We start from the raw sequence: 24,799 nt of genomic DNA on the forward strand, positions 1-24,799 counted from the left end.
CTATAACATAATTAAATAAAATGCAAAAAAAAACTTCATAAATCTATCTCCCTAAGCAAAATGGTGAAAACCATTTCTCTATCCCTCCTAATTCTAATATACATTTTATGTAAGATATTATGGCGTAAAAGTAATTTAACATTTTAACAATTTAAGTGAAAATATTTTTCATGTTTCTACAACAATGTAATAACCATTTTCATTTATTTACTTTATTAACTTTTTTAAGAGAGAGAAGGGTTGGGGGAGAGAGAGAGAGAAACACTGATTTATTGTTCCACTTATTTATGCATTTACTGGTTAAGTCTTGTATGTGTGTCCTGACCAGGAATAGAACCCACAACCTTGGGGTATTAGGACAATGCCCTAACCTACTGAACTACCCAGCCAGAGCCTATAATTACCATTTTTAAAAGCTTTACAATATCACATCTAATGAAGCAGCATAATTTATTTGTGCATTCTTCTATTATTAAATATTTACAATATTTTCTGTTTTACCTCATTACAGATCATGTGTGAATAATTACTTTCATAATTTAATTTGTTTCTTAAATAATTCTTTCTTTGGATTTAATCACTAGAGAAGAATGGCTGACTCACAGGATGGAAGTTTTTGATGATGATGATGATGATGATGATGATGATGAAAACAACACCATCTGTGTCGCACTTTATGGGTTTTAGGATGCTTCAACATATATTATCTGATCATTTAAAATAAGCTCATTTGAAAAAAATTAAATGTCTATCTATATATACAAAGGAGAAAAAATATAAAGTAACCACTTAAAAACCAATTTCCTAAATGAAAGGCATTTCTAAGTATGACATGAGAAATAAAAAAATTTTCACAATATGGAATTAACAGAAGAGCCTTCAGAGACTCTGTAGACTCTTGAAGTTACATACAGAAACATGAATGTGTGTATGTAAATGTTTCTGGAAATCAGATCCATAACTTTTATCAGATTAGCTATCAAAGGATTGCAATGAGTCAGAAAACACTAAGAATCAACAACATAAAATACTAGAGGCCCGGTGCACGAAAGTTGTTCACTATGGGGGGTGGGGGGGAGGTTGTCCCTCAGCCCAGCCTGCACCCTCTCCAATCTGAGACCCCTTGGGGGATGTCCCTGTGGGATCCGGCCTAAACCAGCAGTCGGACATCCCTCTCACAATCCGGGACTGCTGTATCCCAACTGCTCACCTGCCTGCCTGATTGATTGCCACTAACCGCTTCTGCCTGCCAGCCTGATCAACCCCTAACCACTCCCCTTCCAGCCTGATTGACGCCTAACTGCTCCCCTGCTGACCCAATTGCCCCCAACTGCCCTCCCCTGCTGGCCTGGTCACCCCTAACTGCCCTCTCCTGCAGGCCTGGTCCCCCACCCCAACTGCCCTCCCCTGCAGGCCTGGTTGCCCCCAACTGCCCTCCCCTGCAGGCCTGGTCTCCCTTAACTGCTCTCACCTGCAGGCCTGGTCGCCTCCAACTGCCCTCCCCTGAAGGCCTGGTCGCCCCCAACTGCCCTCCCTCCCCTGCTGGCCTCATCACCCCTAACTGCCCTCTCCTGCTGGCCTGATCAGCCACAACTGTCCTCCCCTGCCAGCCATCTTTGGTGGCCATCTTGTGACCACATGGGGGTGGATATCTTGTGATTACATGGGGGCAGGCATCTTGTGCAAGGGTGAGACAGTCAACTTGCATATTACCTCTTTGTTATATAGGATAGATAAGTTTTGCTACCTGAAAATTTTTAAAGTCTTCATTAACATAAAATAAAAAACTCCAGTAATCAAAATTAAAAAGCAAATGACAGGTAATCGATTTTTTTCACCCCTGGCTAAAATAGAACAAAAGGACCAGATATGCCCTCCTGCTTGAAACTACCAAAAAATGGGCAACACACAGAGGGAACAAAGCTTTCTTTCCTTATAGATATGGTTGTCTATGCAGAGATAAGACTATGCTGCGGCAAGTAAGAAATGTAAGGAAGAAAACTGAAGGAGGTATTCATTCTCAGGTCTTGGCCCCACATTTGTGTAAAAAATCTGAATGGAATCTTAAAAATAAGTCACTGGAACTAATAATTGACTTTAGCAAGATTTCAATATACATGAGAAATATACAAAAATTAATTGTATTTCCACATACAAGAAGCAAAGAAACAAATAGAAATTTTTTAAAAATGCCATTTATGGCATAAAATATGACATATTTTGGGAAATATCTGATGAAACATGTGAAAGATATGCACACTGAAAACTACAGAATGCTACTGAGCAAAACTGAAGAATCTAAATATAAAGAGATATATTGTGTTCATGGTTGGAATAGTCAATACTGTTAAGATGCCAATTCTCTCCAAAGGATCCGTATATTCAATGTAATCCCACTGAAAATTCCAGCAGGTTATTTTTTGAGGAATTGTCAAATTCTAAAAATCCAACGAAAAACCTAGAATAGACAAAACAACTTTGAAAAAAATCAAAGGGAACTTATACAACCTGACTTCAAGTCTTATTGTAAAGCTAGAGTAATCAAAACACTTTGTATTCATTTAAAGAAAGGAAATTCAGCTACTAAAAGTATGTATAGAAATATAATTATAATGATGGGAAAATTGCTCATAATGTATTATTCATTGGAAGAAAAAATAGTTTATAAAACAATATCAATATATAACAACAAAAATATAATATACAAAAGGGTGATTTTTAATTAATTTTTAATGATCAATGTTGGTTTTACCAACCATGAATTTGAGATAGCACATATAAAACATTTTAGGGTTTGTATTTTTATATTCATGTTCTACTTCATTCACACACTCTAAATGAAGACTAGCTTAATAATTAGTGTTTTCTCCATACTGATCTTGATGGTGGTATTAGAGAACATTATTGAGGGAGAAGACCTGTTTATAATCACCTTTCAATGATGCACATTCCTTAATACCAATTATTGTTCTCAGATGGAAGTGTAGCTGTTTCTACACTTAAAGACTTTTGTGGGTCTGACTACTATTTTCCAGCACGCTCAGAAAATTAATCAGAAAATTAATTTTGCCCTAGCTGGTTTGGCTCAGTGGATAGAGCGTTGGCCTGCGGAATGAAGTGTACCAGGTTCGATTCTGGCCAAGGGCACATGCCCGAGTTGTGGGCTCAATCCCCAGCAGGGGGCGTGTAGGAAGCAGCCAATCAATGATTCTCTCTCATCATTGATGTTTCTATCTCTCTCTTCCTCTCCCTTCCTCTCTGAAATCAATAATATATTTTTTAAAAATAGAAAATTAATTTTATTCTCAAATATTAAAAGATAGTTTAAAAAACAAGAGAAACTTGAAAGATATAAAAGTGACCTATGGTTTAGAATTTGGAAGGCTTAACACTAGTAGATGGGTCAGAGATGAATGAATCAACACATGAAAATCATGTTCCATGATCTTTTTTTTTCTGTACAAAATTGTCCTTTTAACATTTCATTGATTTCTGCTTCTATGAATGGAAAGTAAAGTTGAGTTTAACTATTTAGTGGCATTTTTTCACTCACTATGTTTTTGTATTTGCCAGACACATATTAGCCACGATTTCACTTTAAGCTCTGAGTGAGAAAGCATGCACAGAAGCATATATACTGATGTAAGCAATAGTTATACAGGATAGCAAGCTTTGGGTATTTATTTTATTCTTTTTGCCAAACTGTATTTCTAAGTATTATGCTATGCTAAGCATGATTTATTTATTTTATTAAGATTTTTTTAACTAGTAAAAAATAACAAAAGGCTTTTCCTAAATAGTTATGTTCCTTTATTTTTCCAGGCAATAAGATGGTTTTCAGAAAGGATTAAAATGGTCTAAGTGGATGCAGATACATAATAAACCCCAAATTATGAATATTCGTTTCCATTGTCTAAAGGGAATTTTTTATACAAAAGACATCTGACTGCATTTAAAGGAGTCAAATTAACACCCTACTCTGTCTTCAGCACCTCTCATTCTGTGACTGTGCCAAGAGAGAGAAAAAAAATCTGCAGAAATATTCACAAAGGCGGGAGATCCAAGATGGCAGCGTAGATAAACGTCTGGGCTGCTGCTGTTCACAACAATTTCCAAAACTACAACTAAAAGACAGAATGTCTATCACCGAGAACCACGGGAAAGTTGGCTGAGCGGAACCTCTACAACTAGACTGAGACGGGAGCAATCAGGGCGCAAACCCTGAAAAACTGAGGTAGAGGCGAGCGCACGTGCGAAACGGGCTGGTGGCAGAGCCCAGCTGGAGAAGGGGTTTGCTTTCTTCAATCCGAAGAGAGACAAGCCCCCGATCTCTCTGAAATCCAGTTTCTGGGGATAGATTGGGCTGTCTGCCATCGGGTTGGAGAGTGAGGATGGCTTGCTAGCAGAGCTGCGTGGAGGTAGAATTGTTGGTGGCGCCGGGCGCAAGACGCGGGGTTGTGGTTGGAGGCGGCTCACTGCCAGCCATCGCTGTTTGCCACGCCCTAGCCTAGTGATGCCCTAAGACTCCACCCCACACAATCTACAAACACACCCAAGCTCCTAGCAGCGGCTTTTGCATATGAATGGCCTTCTCTATTGCAGTTTAAACTAGTAAACTTGCAACCCGGTACAGACAGCTCTAAAGCCTCCAAGCTCCAAGCAGGGAGGAGAGGACAGCAGTTCTCCCTGTAGCTCCTGCAGGGTGGCTTCAGACAGCAGCTGAACTGCACCCCATTGGAGATCCAGAAGCCAGGATACCTAGTGGTCAGTGTGAGACACCAGATTTCAACTCCTCACATCCATAAGTGACACATTCGGGAGGCAGACTCAGTGAGCACCAAAGCCCCACTGAAACAAGCCCTGAACCATAAGCGTGACTCCAGCGCAGCAGTGCTTCCATTATAGACACAGCGGGTCCTAACAGCCAATTGGCCTGGAGGTCAATTCCTCCCAGTGTACCAACAGCAATCAAGGCTTAACTACACCAAGACTTTGCACTCAGCCCACAAAGGGGTGTACCAAGAGTGATCACCTAGGGTGATTGGGGAAGCTGAGCTACAGGCCCCTATAGGTCACTGATGACACAAAGCCACTCCATCAACACAGGGAGGCAGCCAAAATGTGGAGACACAGAAGCATGTCACGAATAGGAGAGATGGAGGAAAGTAAACTACTGGACAACACAGTGTTCAGAACCATATTTATAAGATTACTCAAGAATCTTCTAAAAACTGCTGAGAAACTTGAAGAGATCTTCAAGGACCTTAATGAGAATGCCAAAAAAGTGGAAAAGGACCAGTCAGAAATTAAGCATACACTGTATGAAATAAAGAATATACAGAAACTCAACTGTAGATCACCGTACCCCAAGAGTCAAACCGAAGATCTGGAATATGAGGAAGCAAAAAACACCCAACCAGAGAGGCGGAAAGAAAGAAGAATCCAAAAGTGTGAGGATAGCATAAGGAGCCTCTGGGACGGCTTTAAGCGTACCAACATCCGAATTTTGGGGGTGCCAGAAGAAGAGAGAGAGCAAGATACTGAAAACCTATTAGAAGAAATAATGACAGAAAACTTCCCCCACCTGGTGAAAGAAATAGAATTACAAGTTCAGGAAGCACACAGAACCCCAAACAAGAGGAATCCAAAGAGGACCACACCAAGACACATCATAATTAAAATGCCAAGGGCAAAAGATAAAGAGAGAATCTTGAAAGCAGCAAGAGAAAAACAGTTAGTTACCTACAAGGGAGTACCCATATGATTGTCAGCTGATTTCTCAACAGATACTATGCAGGCCAGATGGGAGTGGCAAGAAATATTCAAAGTGATGAACAGCAAGAACCTACAACCAAGATTACTCTACCCAGCAAAGCTATCATTCAGAATTGAAGGTCAGACGAAGAGCTTCACAGACAAGAAAAAGCTAAAGGAGTTCATCACCACCAAACCAGGATTACATGAAATGCTGAAGGGTATTCTTTAAGAGGAGGAAGAAGAAAAAAAAGGTAAAGGTAAAATTTATGAACAACAAAAAGACATCAAATACATACCTACCAACAAGTGAATCTAAAAATCAAGTGAATAAAAAATCTGAAGAACAGAATGGACTGGTGAATATAATAGAATCGGGGACATAGAAAGGGAGGGGACGGACAATTCTCAGAGGGAAGGGGGTCTGAGGGTTGCAGGAAGAGATTGGACAAAAATCGTACACCTATGCATGAAGACAGTGGCAGGGGGTAAGGGTATGGCGTGGGGTGGGGAATCAGGTGGAGGGGAGCTATTGGGGGGGAAAAAAAAGAGGAACACCTGTAATAATCTGAACAATAAAGATTTATTATATTAAAAAAAAGATGTGGCTTTGCAATCAATACCTCCTTGGGGGCTAAGTTTTTACCTGTTTTATTTATAAATCCTCAGCATCCAACAAGAGTCTTTGGCACAAATAGGAAATGTATGTTGATTAATGAGTAAACAAATGTACAAAGTTAAAAAAAATATATTCACAAAGACCTAGTTCCTCAGATACTAGAAACAAAAAGAAGCTGCTTGCTTTTGTTCTTTCATTCTCCCCCCACCCCGACATTACACAAATTATTCATCTATTTGTATAAGATCATACAGATTGTAAAAATAGGTTTTGATAGATGACTTTGGAAATTCCTTCAAGCTCTATGCATCTAACATTTCAAAGGCTTCCAAAACACTTTTACACAGGCCATGACTGGAGTATAATGTTGCAACTAAATAACTGTATTTCTTCACTATTTTCTTTTCTTTGTGCTAACTTAACTTTGTACATTTAAAACTTAGCCCTAATCTAACCTGGTATGTTTAAAACTCACAATTTTTACAGTCTCACCCCCCCCCCCCCTTTGTGGAAGTGCACTAGAGCAGGCTCTGAGAAAGCAAGGATACCAAGCCCCGCTTGGGGTCTGAATCTTTGGAGGTCAGTAAGAAATGACTGCTCTGTGCTTAGCAGCACTGCAGAGAAATGGACATGGTGGTGAGAACACAGAGGTGGCAACTACATTTGCTTAAAGGAATGTTTTATCAATCAAAATACTTCTAAAATTATCTCCATCGGCTATAATTTGGGATTCTAAATTTTACAAAATTAAAAAAAAATCTTAAAATGTCTTCTGAATTGACAATCCTTTGATTTATGTAAGTGCAGTGCTTTTGTATATCTCCTGGACTTTAAATAATTATAAACAATAACATGGTTTTCTCAGGAGATTTTTATCTTTATAAGAGGAAGAATGGAGGAAATAAGATATTTTAATCCAGTGCCCTTTGCATTTGGATTGAATCCAAGGTTTGTTATTATTACTATCTATGTATACTTACATATTAACTTTAAAATAAAGTACAACTAAAAACCAGCATATTATTTCACTTACACTACATTAAGAGTAAAATTTCCATCTAGTTCAATGTTTAATTCCTTTGTTCAAGACCTATTATTATATACTAGAGGCCCGGTACACAAATTCCTGCATGGGTGGGGTCTAGCTGGCCACCCCGATTGGGGGCAGGGTCGGCTAGCCAACCTTCTTCATCCCCTCTCCCTGGCCAGCCTGATCGGCCCCAATAGGGGTGGCTGGCCGGACCCCACCCATGCACAACTTCATGCACCGGGCCTCTAGTATGAAATAAAATTCTGTTGTTTATAAGCTGTCTGAATGAACTAAAACAAGAATGATCAAGGGCTTACAATGTTTCATATTGTATTTTACTGGGCCTGACTTGTTCCTGCTTCAGCTAATCTTAAAATACTATGCGGATGAATCCAAGAAGTTCTATTGAGTAGCACTTTAATTCTAGTAGCCTAGGTAATTTCAGGGCCTGTTAGTAATCTTGTATTTCCCTGACACATTTTATATATCAAGTAGAAATAATGATGTCATTAACCTTTTGCACTCGGATGTCGAGTGTGACTCGACAAGGTTAGCATCGGTAGCAGCTCTTTTTATACTCTTTGAATGTATCAATAATTTGAAATATAAAAAAATCCAAATAAATAAGTTTGTATGAAAAGAAACTCCAGTTTTTTATTCTACTGCCGCACTTTGTAAAATCTGGGGTATTTAAAAAATTAAATCCCAAGTAGAATAAAGGAATCGAGAAAAAAGCAAGCAAGTGCAAAGGGTTAAAAATAACTGTTCAAAAAATCATGAAAGAAAGTGTAACAGATTCATGTCTCATAGCCAACCAAATGGGAGAGCAACTAACATCATTTGTTAAATCCATTAGTTAAACACCAACATATAGTAATTATTACTAAACTAGAGGCCCAATGCATGAAGATTCGTGCAAGAATGGGCCTTCCTTCCCCTGGCTCCTGGCACTGCCTTTACTCCGGCCCGGAGCCGCCTTTCTGCCTTTTCTCTGGCCCGGAGCCGCCTTTCCACCTTCCCATGCTGCCCAGAGGCCCGGAGCGTCTGGGGCAGTGTGGAATACCTGCGTTGTCGCCATGGCGATGACACAGCATCCTACCCATGGCCGCTCGGCACCTGAGTATGCAAATTAACCCGCCATCTTTGTTGGGTTAATTTGCATACTCACTCCTGATTGGCTGGTGGGTGTTGCGAAGGTATGGTCAATTTGATTCTTTCTCTTTTATTAGTGTAGATTCCCTGAAGTACATGCTATTGTTCTTTTGTTGGTTTCCTTTTCCATTATCAACTCATTATCACACATCATGCTATTCCACTGAAAATGTGTAATGCATCTATTGCTACAGAAAATAGCTAGAATTTCTCAACTGCAGCCTCATTCATGAACTCTAACATATCTAAACTTTGTCATGCTTTGTACTTTCATTTTGTCCTTTGACAAAATAGTGAGATCAAATAGAACACGTATTATTTAAATTCAACAGGTGAATAAAACAGATGCAGAAACACTAAATTAGTTGACCAGGATCAAACAAAATGTGATGGCATTTTATCTAGAATCCCAATACTCTAACTCCTACTCAGGCCTTTCCCATCACAATGCTGTTTATTTTTGCACCACACAATGCTTCTTTCTTTGTGCACATTAACAAGTACCAATGGAAGCATAAAAAAAATGCCTGGGTAAAGAATTCAGGGCTATGGTTTATGCTCAAAGCCATTCAATTGACTGTTTTCCATGTATTCAATCCTTAAATGACATAAGCTTTCAAATCAAAGTATCCATTAGTGAAGAATATTAAAATAGATGCTTCAGGATATGATCAAGAAATAGGTAGTACAGCATGTCTTAAAATATGGCATTTTATTTTTTAATTTATCCTACTAGGCTAATAATAGATATTTAAAACTCTAACCTACAATCAATTACTTTTATTACTGCATGATCTTAAACAAGTATGACAATTATAATATCTGAGTTTGTTTTCTAATCATTCATCATTAGAATAAGAATATCATTGTTATACATAAAACTAGGGATATCAAGTTTATTTCAACTAGACATTATCTTATTGCAAAAATGTTGTTATAGTAGTTACATTAAAATTTAATGCTTCATAATAAAGAACGTTTGTATTTTGGACTACATTGAGAATGGCTTAATACATTACAATTACCACGCAAATTTGTAAAGCAGTAAACTATCTAATCTAATAATAGACAAAAATGCAAATTGACCGCACCTTCGCTACGCCCAAGACACGCCCAGCAGCCAAGCCACACCCACCAACCAATCAGGACGAATATGCAAATTATCCCAACAAAGATGGCGGCTAATATGTATATCGCGACAGCGTAGAAAGAAGCCAAGAGCTGCAGAAGGGAGCAAAGCTGCAGAGAAGCAAGCAAGCTGGGGGGGGAGGAGAAGGGAGGAGCGGAGGCGGGGCCGGGGGAGAAGGAAGTTGAGCAGGCGGGGCCGGGGGAGAAGGGCGGGGCCGGGGAAGAAGGGAGGAGCGGAGGCGGGGCCAGGGGAGAAGGGAGGAGTGGAGGCAGGGCCGGGGGAGAAGGAAGGAGAGTGGGCTGGCGGAGAAGGCGGGCCGGGGGAGAAGGGAGGAGCGGAGGCGGGCCGGGGGAGAAGGGAAAAGCAGGCAGGCTGGCGGAGAAGGCGGGCCGGGGGAGAAGGGAGGAGCGGAGGCGGGCCGGGGGAGAAGGGAAAAAGCAGGCGGGCTGGCGGAGAAGGCGGGCCGGCGGAGAAGGGAGGAGCGGAGGCGGGGCCAGGGGAGAAGGAAGGAGAGTGGGCTGGCGGAGAAGTTAGAAAAGCAGGGGGGCTTGCGGAGATCGCGGGGCGGGGGACAAGGGAGGAGAGCAGGCAGGGTGGGGTAGAGTGCAGCAGGAAACCCTATTGCAGGATTTTTCCTGCAACGGGAACGCTAGTTAACAATAATACTAGAGTAGCAAAGTTCTTTTTAATCTTAAGGGATTCTCCTAAATATTAAAAATGAAAACAAACAACACATTTCACCAGAGGAATATTTGGCTGCATTCTTAAATTACTTCAGGATACTGGAAATGCAAAGATTACACGAGTAGCTGTAACAGACAGCTTAATGGTTAAGAGCATGAGCTCTAGAGTTGAAGAGCCTAGAATCAAATGGTAGCCCAATCACCAACTGTGTGGCCTGAGGCAAATTAGTTCATTCTCCCTGTACCTCAGTTTCATCATCTGCAAAATGAGGACAGTTAATAGTATCTACCTCATGGGAGTGTGGGAGTTCTGTATTAGATAATGTATGTAAAATGCTCGTAAGAATAGGGGACATATAATAAATGCTTGATAGATGTTAGCTACTACTACCATTATTATTATTAGCCCCAAATATATTAACAACACATGCCTTTCATTCTACATTTTTATACAATTTAAGGAAATAATTCTATTTTACAGAATCCGTAATTCTTATTTCATACACTTATTGTACATCAGTAATATACCAGGTACTGTGTTACACATAGGGCATTATAAACACCATGGACTTTTGGTCAGAGAGTAAGTTAATATAGCAAAATTTTTTATAGGCGCCTGAAGGTATACATTGCCCTAAACTCTAGTAAAGCATGTCACAATGTGAAAAATAAAGCTATCGACAATGAAAATATAGGTGGTCATTAATGAATATGAATTCTATAATGAAAATAATTTTAGTGTCAATGGAAGAGAGTGCTTTTCAGTTTAACTAAAGTTTTCCCAGAGGTTTAATCAACTACTTAGGAAACACAAAGGATTGGAATAGAGCATGAAAACCTGAGTGTGATTCCTGGCATATTACAGGTGCTCAATAAAGATTTGTCTTGTCTAAGACTAGGACTGAAAAGTATCCCAGACTTAATGCTGACTCAGGAGATATTGCCACCTAGTGAAATATTAGGCTCATTACCTGAAATTATCAAGTAATGCTGAGAACTTTCCTAATTTGATAAAATACATACATGTACATTCATCACAAGTCAGTATTCAGACTAGGTAATGCACTGGTAATAAAAAGACAAATAAGCTGCTATGTCTGCTTCCTACAAACTATAGATGATACAAAGAAATCACATACTCCACAGAGAGATATAAAGTAAATGGTATTGTAGGGAATACGGGTTTGCTTAATAGATAATCAAAAGCTAACATTTCAGAAAATCTGCTCAAAAAGGCAGTTCAGTGTAGCAAATAAAATCATGGTCTCCAAATACAGACTGTATGGATCCAAGTCCTGGCTCCTGTAAAGTGGGGTAATTATAGAACCTATCTCATAAGATTATTGTGACAAATTAAATATGTGTAAAGTGCTTAAAACAGGACCACAAATACAGAAAGTGCTTTGTAAGTATTAGCTATGATTATGCTTAAATGTAGAGCAGGATCCTAGAGACTGAGGTAGATAAATATTGATTAATAACATAACATTATTGCTAAAATCTAGCCTTGTAAATGTAATTCAGTAGAAGCCGTTTCTGTGACTAGTACTCTGTTATTATGGGAATCCTTAAAGTACATTATTTGTGGTATTCTGTGACTAAATTTTGTATTACTAGATGATTAACCCTTTCAACATCAGGCAAATAAAACTGCCTTCTGAAAGTAAAAATCATATTTCTTACCAAAAAAAGCTAAAAGTCAGTAGAATGAAAGACCCAAAAGACCACAACTGAACACATGCTTAACAGGGAAAGATGCTTGCTGACTCTTCACAGATTCTGCTAGAACTGAAAGATGGATGATACATTTTGCTACTATTGTGGTCTCATTCTCAGCTTATTTAACTTGTAAAAAAAAAACAATCTTGCTCCATTTTCCTTGAAAATTACCTGAACATATCAGCAGCTCTGATAAATACTATTTAAAAGTCATGTAACTGTTCTATATCCTTCAAATTTTGTACCATCAATACGTTTATGTAAAGCTACATGTAAATTTTATTTTCAGACCAGAAAGTCTGGGCAATATATATATATATATATATATATATATATATATATATATATATATATATATATATACACACACACACATACATATATACATATATACATATATACATACATACATACATATATACGTATATATATGTATAGATATATATATGTGTATATATATCTATATATCTATATCTATATCTCTCTCTATATATATATATTAGAGGCCCGATGCATGAAATTCATCCAGGGGTGCTCAGCCCAGCCTGCACCCTCTCGCAATCCCAACCACCTGCCTGCTCGCTCCTTACCACTTGGCTCGCCACTTCTTAGTGCTGTCACGGAGGCAGGAGAGGTTCCCACCACCGCCACTGCAGCTGCACTCACCAGCCATGAGCCTGGCTTCTGGCTGAGCAGCGCTCCCTCTGTGGGAGCACATTGACCACCAGAGAAAAGCTCCTGCGTTGAGCATCTGCACCCTGGTGGTCAGTGCACGTCATAGCCACTGGTCATTAGTCAGTCTGCAGTAAGGATCGCTGGGCTTTTATTACATAGATACACACACACACACACACACACACACTATATTTTCAATAAAATATTTAAAGACTATTTGACTTGATGATTCTGGCCTGTATTTAATGAGTAAAATCTTTTAGTCTGAAAACTTTCATTTTCTAATGGATATATACCATGCACAAGAGCTGTGCTAAAACTTGGATTGCTTGAGATTATGTAACCTCTTCCTAAGCTTCCTCTTTTCAAAAATAAGCAGCAAAGAGTTGGGAAAATATATTAAAAACATTTTAAGTTTTCATTTGTTTTTAAAGGTTAGAATGTAAAAAATCATGTTCTAAATACACTGCACAAATTTTAATTTCATATGCATTATTAATCATTTAGAACTCCTTCCTCTTCCATGTTAAGATAGCGTGGATGTAACACAATGTTCTTAACTTTACACATTTATTTTCTATTACAACTGAGCTAAAAATTTACACACTCTAATAATTAAAAGGCTACCAAAAGAGCTTGTAAGAGAGGGGGGGAAAAAACCCTTTTCAATTCTATTCAATATATAGATGCTTATCAGCATATGAAAACATAAGTTGCCATAAAGTCAAGTATATATTGTTTGGATGAGTTTGATAACAACCCCCTTTACCTTTCTTTGTTTGTTTTAATCTAGTGCTTATTAATTTACAAAGTACTTTCCCAGTCCCTGTCTTATAGTATCTTCACAAATAACAGGTAGCACAGGTATTAATAGCAGGAGTACCATTTACTAGATAAGAAAATGGAGCTTTAGGAAGGCAAGAGCCTTGTGCAAGGTCACTAAAGAAACAGAACTAAGCCCAGCCAGCATGGCTTGGTGGTTGAGCGTCCACCTATGAAGCAGGAAGTCACAGTTCAATTCCTGGTCAGGGCACATGCCTGGGTGGCGACTGGATCACAAGGGCGTGCAGGAGGCAGCCGATCAATGATTCTCTCTCATCATTGATGTTTCTTTCTCTCTCCCTCTCCCTTCCTCTCTGAAATCAATAAAAAAAATTAAAAAAAGAAACAGAAATGAACCTTAAACCCTACTCTTTCTACTGGCATTTCTAGAATGAACCTCTTAGTTGGAAACCTATTGTCTAAAAGCCATATGGGCAAACCTGACTGGGCTAATGATGAAATCCTTCTATCAATGACAATAAATAAATAAATAAATAACTGAAGGAAAAAAAGAGTGGAACTTTAACTTGCATTTGAAGTGAAAATTTCAAAAGCCTAAAAAAAAAAAAATGAATGAAGACTGTTATGAAACCTCTTGAGTCTGAGGAAATAACTGTGGAGTCTATTTCCTATATAACAGTTCTAATTATAAAGTCCTTAGGTAGAGTTCTTCTCCTTTATGTGAAGATTTGGGAGAGCACATAGAAAGACCTGTTTCAGGATACAAGTTTTAACCAGACACCAGTTTTGGACACTGGCTGACTTGAGAAAGCCATTTGTCTTTTCCTATAATCAGGCAGTGTTTATTTTTGCTAATATTTGCTTGTAATAGTAAATGGTATTATGTTGTTTAACAATTCTACTACTAGTAATAGTGTTCCGTAAATCTGAACATTTTAGAGAAAATCATTATTAATTCTCTGCAAAGTAATTTAAAATAAGATAAGTCTCAATTTTACACATTATTTTCTTATATAATTTGCCTGAGAAGACATATTAAAATCCATACTATGATCAAGAACTTCAGGTTTAGAACTTAATTGTTTAATAACTTAGGACTTATCACAACCATTACCAATTCAATCTGTATTAATGCAAATAACTTAACCATTCACATTTCATTAATTTAAAACACTTTGCCCCAATAGTGCCACATTAATGTGTAAGCTATCCCAGTTTGGCAAAAACAGTGAGTGATGATACATGACATCTTAAACAAATCAAAGAAATTGAAGAAAGTTTTTAATATATAAAAAAATGAATTTTGAGAGTGACAGCACTGTCAGTACAATGCAGAACAATGACATCCTAAAATTAGGACATAAATTAAAGAAATGTATAAAAAATAGTATAAATCCATATATTCTAAGAATGCCTTGCTATTCCTGAAAAAATGTGTCTAGTCTTTATTTCCTTATCTCAGAATGATAGAACAGTGTAATTTTAGAGTAGCAAAGATATCAGATTTATAATTCTGGATCTTGTTTTCACTGACATTCGTTTTTTTGTCTTCTTTTCATGTTAAGAAACTCTACAACTTATTAAAACTATGTGCTTTAGTAAAAAACAAAAACAGAGAATAAGAAATTAACTCAATATTCAATGGAACACATTAAAGATCTATATTTCCTAAATGTTGTTTATTTATTTGTTTGTTTATTTACTTCCTCATCTGAGGATATGTTTTTATTGATTTTAAAAAGAGGAAGGGAGAGAGAGAGGAAAAGGTAGAGGGAGAAGGAGAGGGAGAGAGGGAGGGAGGGAGGGAGAGAGAGAAAAGGAAGGAAAGAAGAGAGGGAAGGAGGGAGGGAGGGAGGGAGGGAGGAATTGGTTGCCTCCCATACCCTGACCAGGGATCAAGCCTGCAATCTGGGTATGTGCCCTGACTGGGAATAGAATCTCTGACCTTTCAGTGTACAAGACGATGCTCAACCAACTGAGCCACACCAGCCAGGGCTACCTTTTAAATTTAGTTACCATTCCCAAATAATTTTAGATGCATCTTGCTTATTTAAATTGACTTATAAAGAAAAGTGATGATTACTTTTCTGAGATCCCAATGTAAGGGCACAACTATTATGTGTACTTTTGCTGATATTTAAACTCCAGAATAATAGTGCTTATGGACAAATAAAATGCTATAATACAATAATAACATAATCTATTTATGTGCATGGCTCTTACAATATGTTCAAGAGAACTTTGTTAATACAAAGAATGACAGTTGTCAGAATTCACAATTCCTGGTTCAGTATATAAATGTAAAGGTTATTTTAAATATTCTTTAATAACAAGCAGTGGACTTACCATGGAAATCATAAATATACAGAAGAACTGGCTCATTCTGCCCAAATGCACAAAATGCAACCATATTTTCAAGTGGATGATAAGAAATGTCTCGAATGGGTGACTTGAATGGCAGGTCAGAATACATTGCTACTTGTTCTCCTAAATAAAAAAAGATTCAATAATGTGTATTGCTATTTCTTATTAGAAGATTATTCTGCAACTTATTGAAAATATTTAAAGAAAGTAATATGAAGCTCATGTTTTCTACATGAAAACCTCATATACTTATAAATATTTGAGCACTACTGAATTTCATAATTATATTTATTTTTCATTCTCTTGGCCCTCCTCCTTCTACTTCTCAATCCAAACTCTTCAACAAGATTTTCAAGGCACAAAATGGACCAAGTTTGGAGGTACCTGACTCTGAGATTTGACAGGGCTGGGCAAATGCCAGCTAACAAAAAACTCTAGAGAGAACTAGGGAGGAACTGCAGGACTCTAAAACTGAAGAAACTCTCTGGTTGGGGAAGGCTTGGTGGGGATTAATTTTTTTCCAGAGGCTGTGTGAGGTACCATCTCCTTTAAAAATATATATGATTACTACTGGATAAAAGAGGCCTACAGCAGACATCTAAGAAACCTCTGAAAAGCAGAACTCAAAAAGCAAAAACTCTAGATCAATTTATTTAAGGGGAAAAGAGATTTAACATAAAATACACACACACACACACACACACACACACACACACACACACAAATACACACTTTATGGATTTCAGAGAGGAAGGGAAAGGGAGAGAGAGAGAAAGACCATTGATGAGAGAGAATCATCAATTGACTGCCTCCTGCACACCCCACACTGGGGATCGAGCCCGCAACCTGGGCATGTGCCCAGACTGGGAATCGAACCGCAACCCTATGGTTCATAGGTCAATGACCAACCACTGGGCCATGCCGGCCAGGCTTAACATTTTTGAATTTATGCTAAAATATAAAAACGCAGTAAGAAAAAAAACCTAAGGAAACTGACTAGTCAAAAATGCCTAAAGGAAACACCAACAGAATAAACAAGGGGAAATTAAATACTGTTCTTAAGAAACTATACAGTGAATTTTATAAAATTCTCTCAATTTATTGCTAAAAATGTTTATGTAGTTATAGCTTTTTTTAAATAGCAAAGGTAAGACACAAATATACCAATGTAATAGTTTATTTTATTGGAAAAGAAGTGAATTATAGTAATTCAGGTAAATTGCTACTGAGTTTCATACATCAAAAGCTTTAACAGGAATGTTTCTAATGAAAATATATTGTAGATGTTTCACCACTCTATACCTATTTATATTCCAAATTCAGCTTGTAACACTTGTATTTTACATTACAGTCCTCATTAAATACTTTTATAAGATCCACCATATCTCATTACAGACAAGGAAATAATAAACCTTAAATCATAATGTGCAATTCAAAATCCATGCATATATCAAAACAATAAAGAACAGAATTTAATGTAAATTTAGACTGCAGCTGATTTCTATTATCAGCATTCCAATTCTAGAAAACATAATGGAGAACCTGCAATCAGAACTCCCTTGAAAATTATTCCATAAAATGGTAGTTTTCACACTTCTTCAAAAATAAAAAATAAAAATTTAATAAAATATTTACCTGTTTCTGGGTTCCAAACATATACTATACCATCCTCACTTCCAGCAAAGAGAAAAGTCCCACAAGGTGTCAAAGTACTGTGAATCTTCTCCCGATAATTTGCTGCTCCTACAAATTTCCTTGCTGCTAATCTTTAAACAAAAAAGATTTTACAAATGTAAAATCTGGGTGGTAAAAAGTTTTAAATACTTGATTTGCACTGAACAGACAATTTTTGAAAATCTGCTAAGTGGGAAACATTCTATGATGGATGCAGACTAAAGAACAGTGTACCGAGCTCAGGGAGTTTAGAATTAGTAGGAAAAAGAAGGAATGCATCAATGTAATACAGTAAGTGGATATAGAAAGTGCCACATGAGAAGAAAAGAAAGAGTACTTTGTAGATTTGGGTAAGAAAAATTATTTCTAGCTATGAAAAGAAACTACATTATGGAAGTAGCATTTTAGTTGGTTACTAAAAAAAGGAACAGAATTTTTCTATTTTTTACTTGTGATGAATTTTAAAAATTACACTTGATCCTTGCAGAAACATTAGACAGCCATATTATTAAATCATCTATTAAGTATGACATACAGGCTTCTAGGCTTTTTTGCTTATGAAAAATAGCTAACACAGTTTTAATTTAATGCTTGCTATGTGCCAGTCAGGTGCTATTATCATCCCTGGTTTACAGAGAGGATATTACATACACTGCTCTGTTATCTGCTTTTTTTCTGTCAGCAAAAACTCACAAGTAATGGCCCTCCCTGTCAGAATATATAGATTATACATTATCTTTTTAATAGGTATATGTTATATCATTGTCTAAGTGTATCTTAAGACATTTTCTATTGTTGGACAACACATACTGTTTCCAGCTTTCACCTACCACGAACATGATTCCTATAACAAATATTATATATATATATATATATATAGTACTATTTTATTTATTTTTATTAAATTTATTGGCGTGACACTGGTTAATAACATTACATAAGGTTCAAGCATACAATTCTATAACAAATCATCTGTATATTCCATTGTGTGCTCACTAGCCAAAGTCTAGTCAATACCAGTATATTTGACCTCGTCTTTATCCCCCACCCCATTACTCTCTGGTAACCTTCATACTACTGTCTAATTTTTTGCACTGTTTTATATTATCTTAACATAAATTCTGAGACTTGAGGTTACAAAGTCAAACATTTCTGCAGTCCTTGCCATCCTGTATAATGAAAGCCTAATATGCGAAATGTTCGACCTTTCCTTTGACCGTTCGACCAATCCCTATGACGCACACTGACCACCAGGGAGCAGACGCTCTGACTGGTAGGTTAGCTTGCTACTGGAGTCCGGCTGATCGGGACTGGGTGAGATGGGCCAGACATGCCCTGGAGCCCTCCTGCGGTCCCTCCCCGGCGCCTATCGTGCACTGGTGGGGTCCCTTGGCCTGGCCTGCACCCTCTAGCAACCCAGGACCCCTTGTGGGATGTCAGACTGCTGGTTTCAACCCAATCCCCGCAGGCCAGGCTGAGGGACCCCACCAGTGCACGAATCCGTTCACCAGGCCTCTAGTATGCTATATTTTAAGTACTTTACATATATAAACTAGTTTATCCCCCCCCCCCCCCCCAAATCTAATGAGTATATGTACAGGCAGTCCTCGGGTTACATCGGACTCAATGTATGTCAGTAGGTCATTTCATGGTTACGTCGCCATTTCCCATTTATTTATAAAAAAAAAGTTCCGTCATTTCGACGTATGTACATATGTGCTTTATGTTTTTTATTATTTATTTACCACAAGTAAAGGTCAGGAATTGTTATCTTTCTTTTAAATTTTGTTTACTGTTTCACTTCATTACTGCTGTGTATGTGCTCCATGTGAGTGACGTAGGTGCTTACTTAGATGGGTTCCGACTCATGGCAAAAATCGCGTTATGTCGCAAAGCAGGAACGGATCTCTGACGTAACCCGAGGACCTACTGTATTATCTCTCCCATTTGAGTGATGAGAAAAGAGACACACACAGGCAAATCAGCTAGCAAGGGGTGGAAAAGGCCATTATTTTATTCTAAGTTTGCCTCCGAGACCAAGCATAACCTTAATGCTGAAAACTATATTGCTTAAAAAGAGAAAAACAAAATCATACAGACGAACTCCTTCTGCCTAGAATACAACTTATATTATCCCACCTCTAACTTTATTCCAGGCTTTTCATGTTTTCCTACTGAATACACTTCCACCTTATCCAAATTCTATCTCTTCTTCAAGATTGAGCTCAAAGGCCTGCCTCTCCATAAAGCCTATATTATAGCCACCACCTTTATTGTCATGAAAAATGTAATCCTTATATTATATATTTATATTCATTAAAAATACATACTGAGGCCCCTAGCCGATGTTGTACAGTGGTGAGAGCATCGACCCTATAACTGAAGGGTCTCAGGTTCGATTCCAGTCAAGGGCACATACCTTGGTTGCAGGCTCGATTCCTGGCCCACGTGCCAGAGGCAACCAATCGATGTGTCTCTCTCACATTGATGTTTCTCTCTCTGTGTCTCCCCCCGCTCCCTTCCACTCTCTCTAAAAAAAAAAAAATCAATGGAAAAAATATCCTCAGGTGAGGATTAACGAAAAACAACAACATACTGAGTATTTGCTATCTGCCAGGCATAGCATGGGTGCTACGTATAGAAAAAAGAATAAGCAGATTCCAGTCCTAGAAGATTTCAATTTAACCTAATTAAATGTTTTGTGTGTCATTCTGGAGGCAGTACACCCCGATTGTAAACTCCTGATGAGCTACTTCTGCAAATCCAGCAGCACCCATGCCAGTGTCCTGGACAATTCTACATAAATATTTAAGGGCTTACCTGTTAGCCCTAAAAGAATAACTGCAAAATAAACTAATATAGATTGCCACATTTGTCTTTCTAAAAGCAATAATGAAATCTGATAACAGAGCTTCCTCTCCTATGTTTTGCTGGAACTCAATACTGAAACAAAGCACACCAGAAGTCCATGCTGACTTTCCCAGAACTCTACTTCTGCCTCTTACATTAAAGGTATTTCCCTTCATTAGCCTTTTTCAGAAATAAAACAAACAAAAAACAAGGATGAATTATTCAAAAGCCCTCTCATTCAGTTATGACATTGTATCATAATACTACGCTATATCTGTATCATAGAGATAAAAGATATTCCATGACAGAAGTTCTTTTAAATTGTGAAAATAAAAACCAACTAACTACATTTCAACATCAAAACTATTCACATTTTGGGCCAGAGAATTCTTTGTTGCTGGGGGCCATCTTACGAACTATAGGATGCTTAGCAGTATCTCTGGTCTCCATCCATTAGATAAAAAACATTCAAAAATGTCCCCAGACACTACTAGATGTCCCCTGAGGGACAAAATTGTCTAGGTGAGAATCACAGCTGCATTTTATATATATGAATTAATTCATTACTTATTCTATGAGTGCTTAACCTGTCAATAGTGAAATATACTTACATTCGAAGATCCATAATTCTCAATGTACTATCTTTAGTATGGATTAACAAACGTTTTCCATTGGGATGAACCTCCAAATAATTTATTGGAATCCCCTTAAACTCACTTTCTTTAATTTCCTAAAATGATACAAAGTACAAATAAAACTGTATAACAAATGCTAAGTACAAATTCGAGAAAAGTGCTGGCAGACTTCGTGTTTGTAATATTTTCTTCCCTTTCTTTCTTTCTTTCTTTCTTTCTTTCTTTCTTTCTTTCTTTCTTTCTTTCTTTCTTTTTTCTTTCTTCCTTCCTTCCTTCCTTCCTTCCTTTCTTTCTTTTATTGTTTAAAGTATTACATATAGTATTACGCATGTCTCCTTTTTTCCTCATTGGCCACCCCCAGCCCCCAGCACATATTTTTCTTTATCATATTCTTGCTTAAACTAGAAGAGGCCTAACTGTGAAGTCCAGGTTCTGTATCAAGGCAGCGCACAGACACTTCATCTTAAAGGACAGAGGAACACAGCTTAGCATCCCTCACACTGCTGGTTGAAGAGAACCAGTAAGAAACTGCAGTCCCTGTCTTGTCCTGGGGCATTAAGTACAAAAAAAGTCCAGCTCATTTCCTAACTTTTGACTGTCTCAAATAACCACACCAGGCTGCAGATTTTCAAGGTAAATTTTCATTTTGGTTAATACAATGAGGTAAAGAAACACATGCTTTTGAACACAAATAACAGACTCTGCATTGTAGACTCAGATGATTGGAACTGGTGCCTTCAAGGACTGGCCAATCCCTCAGATATATAAGTAATTAGAATTCTTTTCAAATTGTGTGAAATTAAACTACATCATGAATCCCGAGCCATCATTCATTAATCTGATGATTTAAAATAGAATAGATGGTTTCTTAAACAGATCTGATAGACTGAAGAGACTTAACTAAAGTTCATGAAAATTCTTTTACATGTACAGTGTCTTTTTATCACACAAGGACAATTGTTATAATCTATTATGAGGAATAATAAATTGAAATATAAATTACTACTTATAGATGGTAATGTAATATAACATACACCTCATTTAAGCATAAATTTCAGTAATGAAGCACTGAATGCCACAGTGCAAATCAGAGCTCAAGAAAATTAAAGGAAAGCCTGGCCAAAATAAAGAAAATTTTCACTAAGTTACTATATCATCAATTAGCCATCAAAAAGACATGATAATTAATCAGTAATAACAGACTTTTCGGGGACTGAGAAAACCTTAATTTTTTTGAAAAGAGAGAACAGAATGTCCTGTTGCCTTATTTTAAGGCCGTGTTGTTCAATGTTTTTTCTAATTTCTTTAATTAATGAAATGTGGTTTTCTACCTTATTTACACTCCAGAGGCGCACCGAATGCTGCAAATCATTAACTTTGATGTAGGTATTCCAAACAACAATCACCCCCGTGCAGTCTCCTGAATACATATGGTGACCTATTTAAGAAAATAAAATTACTCACTGATTGTTATGCAGAGGGGTAGAGAGAAATAGCATGAAGTTGGGAAAAAGCATTCCAGTAAAACAGTCAAAGAATCCTAGGACTACCAGAAGGTATTTCAATTTAAAGAGCCAGAAAACCAAACACAACTAACACTCAAATCCCAATTATCTTTAAATGAACTTTTCAGTTCAATTATTTTTGATGACTTCTTTCCCTTTGGATTTCCCTGTTTTAATACAAAAAGAAATGAGCATCACAGTACATATGTATATTGCTCAAATTCCAAAGCCAAACAAATTATCTGAATTATCCAATACGTATCTGTATTGCTCACTTTTATCAACTTACATAATCTGTTTTATAATCCTAGAAAAGCACCTTTACTCTAATACATAATGTTAGCATAATGCCCGAGACCCAGCAGGTACTCAATGATCAGAGAATAAATAAAATAAATAACAGGTGTTCCAATTTCACATTAATTCTTTTTAAATTTTTTTATTTACTTATTTTAGAGAGAGAAAAAAAGAGGGGGGGGAGTCAGGAGAGAGATGGATAGATATTGATGTGTTGTTCCACTTATTCATGCATTCATTGGCTGATTCTTTTTTTTAAATATATTTTTATTGATTTCGGAGAGGAAGGGAGAGGGAGAGAGAGAGAGAAACATCAATGATGATAGAGAATCATTGATCGGCTGCCTCCTGCACAGCCCCCACTGGGGATCAAGCCTGCAACACGGGCATGTACCCTTCAGTCCGCAGGCCAATGCTCTATCCACTAAGCAAAACTGGCCAGGGCCATTGGCTGATTCTTGCATGTCCTTAGAGGGGATCACACCCACAATCATGGTGCACTAGGATGATGCTCTAACCAACTGAGCTGCCCGCCCAGGGCAACATTAATTCTTAAAGTCAACCCATCTTAAAGTTGAATGGAACATTAGAGACCATCAAGTTCAACTTCATGCCCACTCAGAAATATTTTACACACCATTATGAACAGACAGCCATTCAGAAACTGAATTTCATATTTTAAAAAGTAGCTTATTCAAATAATAAACTGCTCTATGTATTAGGATGCTTTTTTTTTTCTCCAATTCTGAGCAAACAAAATCTGTCTTCTGTAGCTTTGGCTTTATCTTTATCCACTGGAGCAACACAACTTAGCCAAGTAATGAAGAAATTCTTCATCTCCCTTTTATAATCTGAGCTACTTCTATAATGACCCAGTTTTCAGATACCTTTCTATCGTTGGCTGACTTTTCTGAATGTGTTCCAATGTATTAACAGCCTGAGAGTTGAACAGAGTACATTAGTAGTATAACTTTAATCTGGGCCCATACTAATTAATTATAGCTATAGTCTACATATCTAGTGTCTTAAATAATGTAAAAAAGTGACTAGATATAATACATTTCTCTATTTTTTCAGTTAATAAAATAATCTATATTTCATATCTGTAAATCACCACCTACACTATTCATATACTAAGATAAACCTTTAAATAATTGCAAATTTCCCTTCTATATGCTTCTGAATTTTAAAAAATAATAATGTTGGTACATTTAAAATTTATATTTTCAACATTCTTTTGGGATTTTCTCTTCATCTTCTTTCTACCATTTAACTTAAAAGGCCATTTTTAAAAAAGTACTGAGGGGATAATCACCAACCCAATAAAATATAGTTATGAAATTTGGAACATGACTGGTTGTTACAGCAAAGATTAGTTAAATCTAAATGTTTAGGAACTTAATGACTTCAAAATTACAAACACAACTCCTTCAGTGCCAAATCTATGCCCAGGTCTATCATATAATCTGCAAAATATGTATAAATCTCAGTATACACAAACAATCATCAATACATAAACTCCCTCTCATGCTTAAATATTTATTATCCTAGTAAGATAAAGCAAATTTTAATTCTTCATACAACTAGCTTTAATTTGGAATATGTTCACTGACATACCTTCATTATCAAAACAGAGAGAGTTGATGAAACTCTTGTGAGTGTCAAACTGCCGGATCAATATGGCAGGATCCTCTTTCATATCAACTTTCCATATCCGTACCACAGCATCGTAACATCCTGTAACCACCAGCTCTTTTGCAGCTGGGTGGAACTTAGCCGTGTAGACAAAACAAGGATGAGGTAAAAGTTTGAAAGTATTTGTATTGTTTATTTCATTTTTCCATATCCTGGAAAAAGATAAAAGTTATATATTGCTTCTAAAAGACACAAGTTTCTTTAAAAGTTTCTCTAGGAACCAGTATAGCCAATG

At 37.2% G+C, this 24,799-nt stretch overlaps 1 protein-coding gene across 10 annotated transcripts in view; it reads right to left on the minus strand.

Annotated features, from left to right (window-relative positions):
- The window catches only part of AHI1 (Abelson helper integration site 1), a 193,518-nt gene that overhangs the window by 128,690 nt on the left and 40,029 nt on the right, over positions 1-24,799 (minus strand). For all 10 annotated transcript variants that reach the window (XM_079780929.1, XM_079780931.1, XM_079780930.1 and 7 more), the window contains 5 exons: positions 24,487-24,716; positions 22,399-22,505; positions 21,044-21,162; positions 17,544-17,674; positions 15,891-16,031 (listed from right to left, as the gene is read on the minus strand). In XM_079780929.1, the coding sequence (XP_079637055.1) occupies positions 15,891-16,031; positions 17,544-17,674; positions 21,044-21,162; positions 22,399-22,505; positions 24,487-24,716 (728 nt within the window). The remainder of the gene's footprint in view (positions 1-15,890; positions 16,032-17,543; positions 17,675-21,043; positions 21,163-22,398; positions 22,506-24,486; positions 24,717-24,799) is intronic.

The sequence above is a fragment of the Cnephaeus nilssonii genome, assembly GCF_951640355.1.
Source record: "Cnephaeus nilssonii genome assembly, chromosome: 9".
In the NCBI taxonomy this organism is placed as follows: Eukaryota; Metazoa; Chordata; class Mammalia; order Chiroptera; family Vespertilionidae; genus Cnephaeus; species Cnephaeus nilssonii.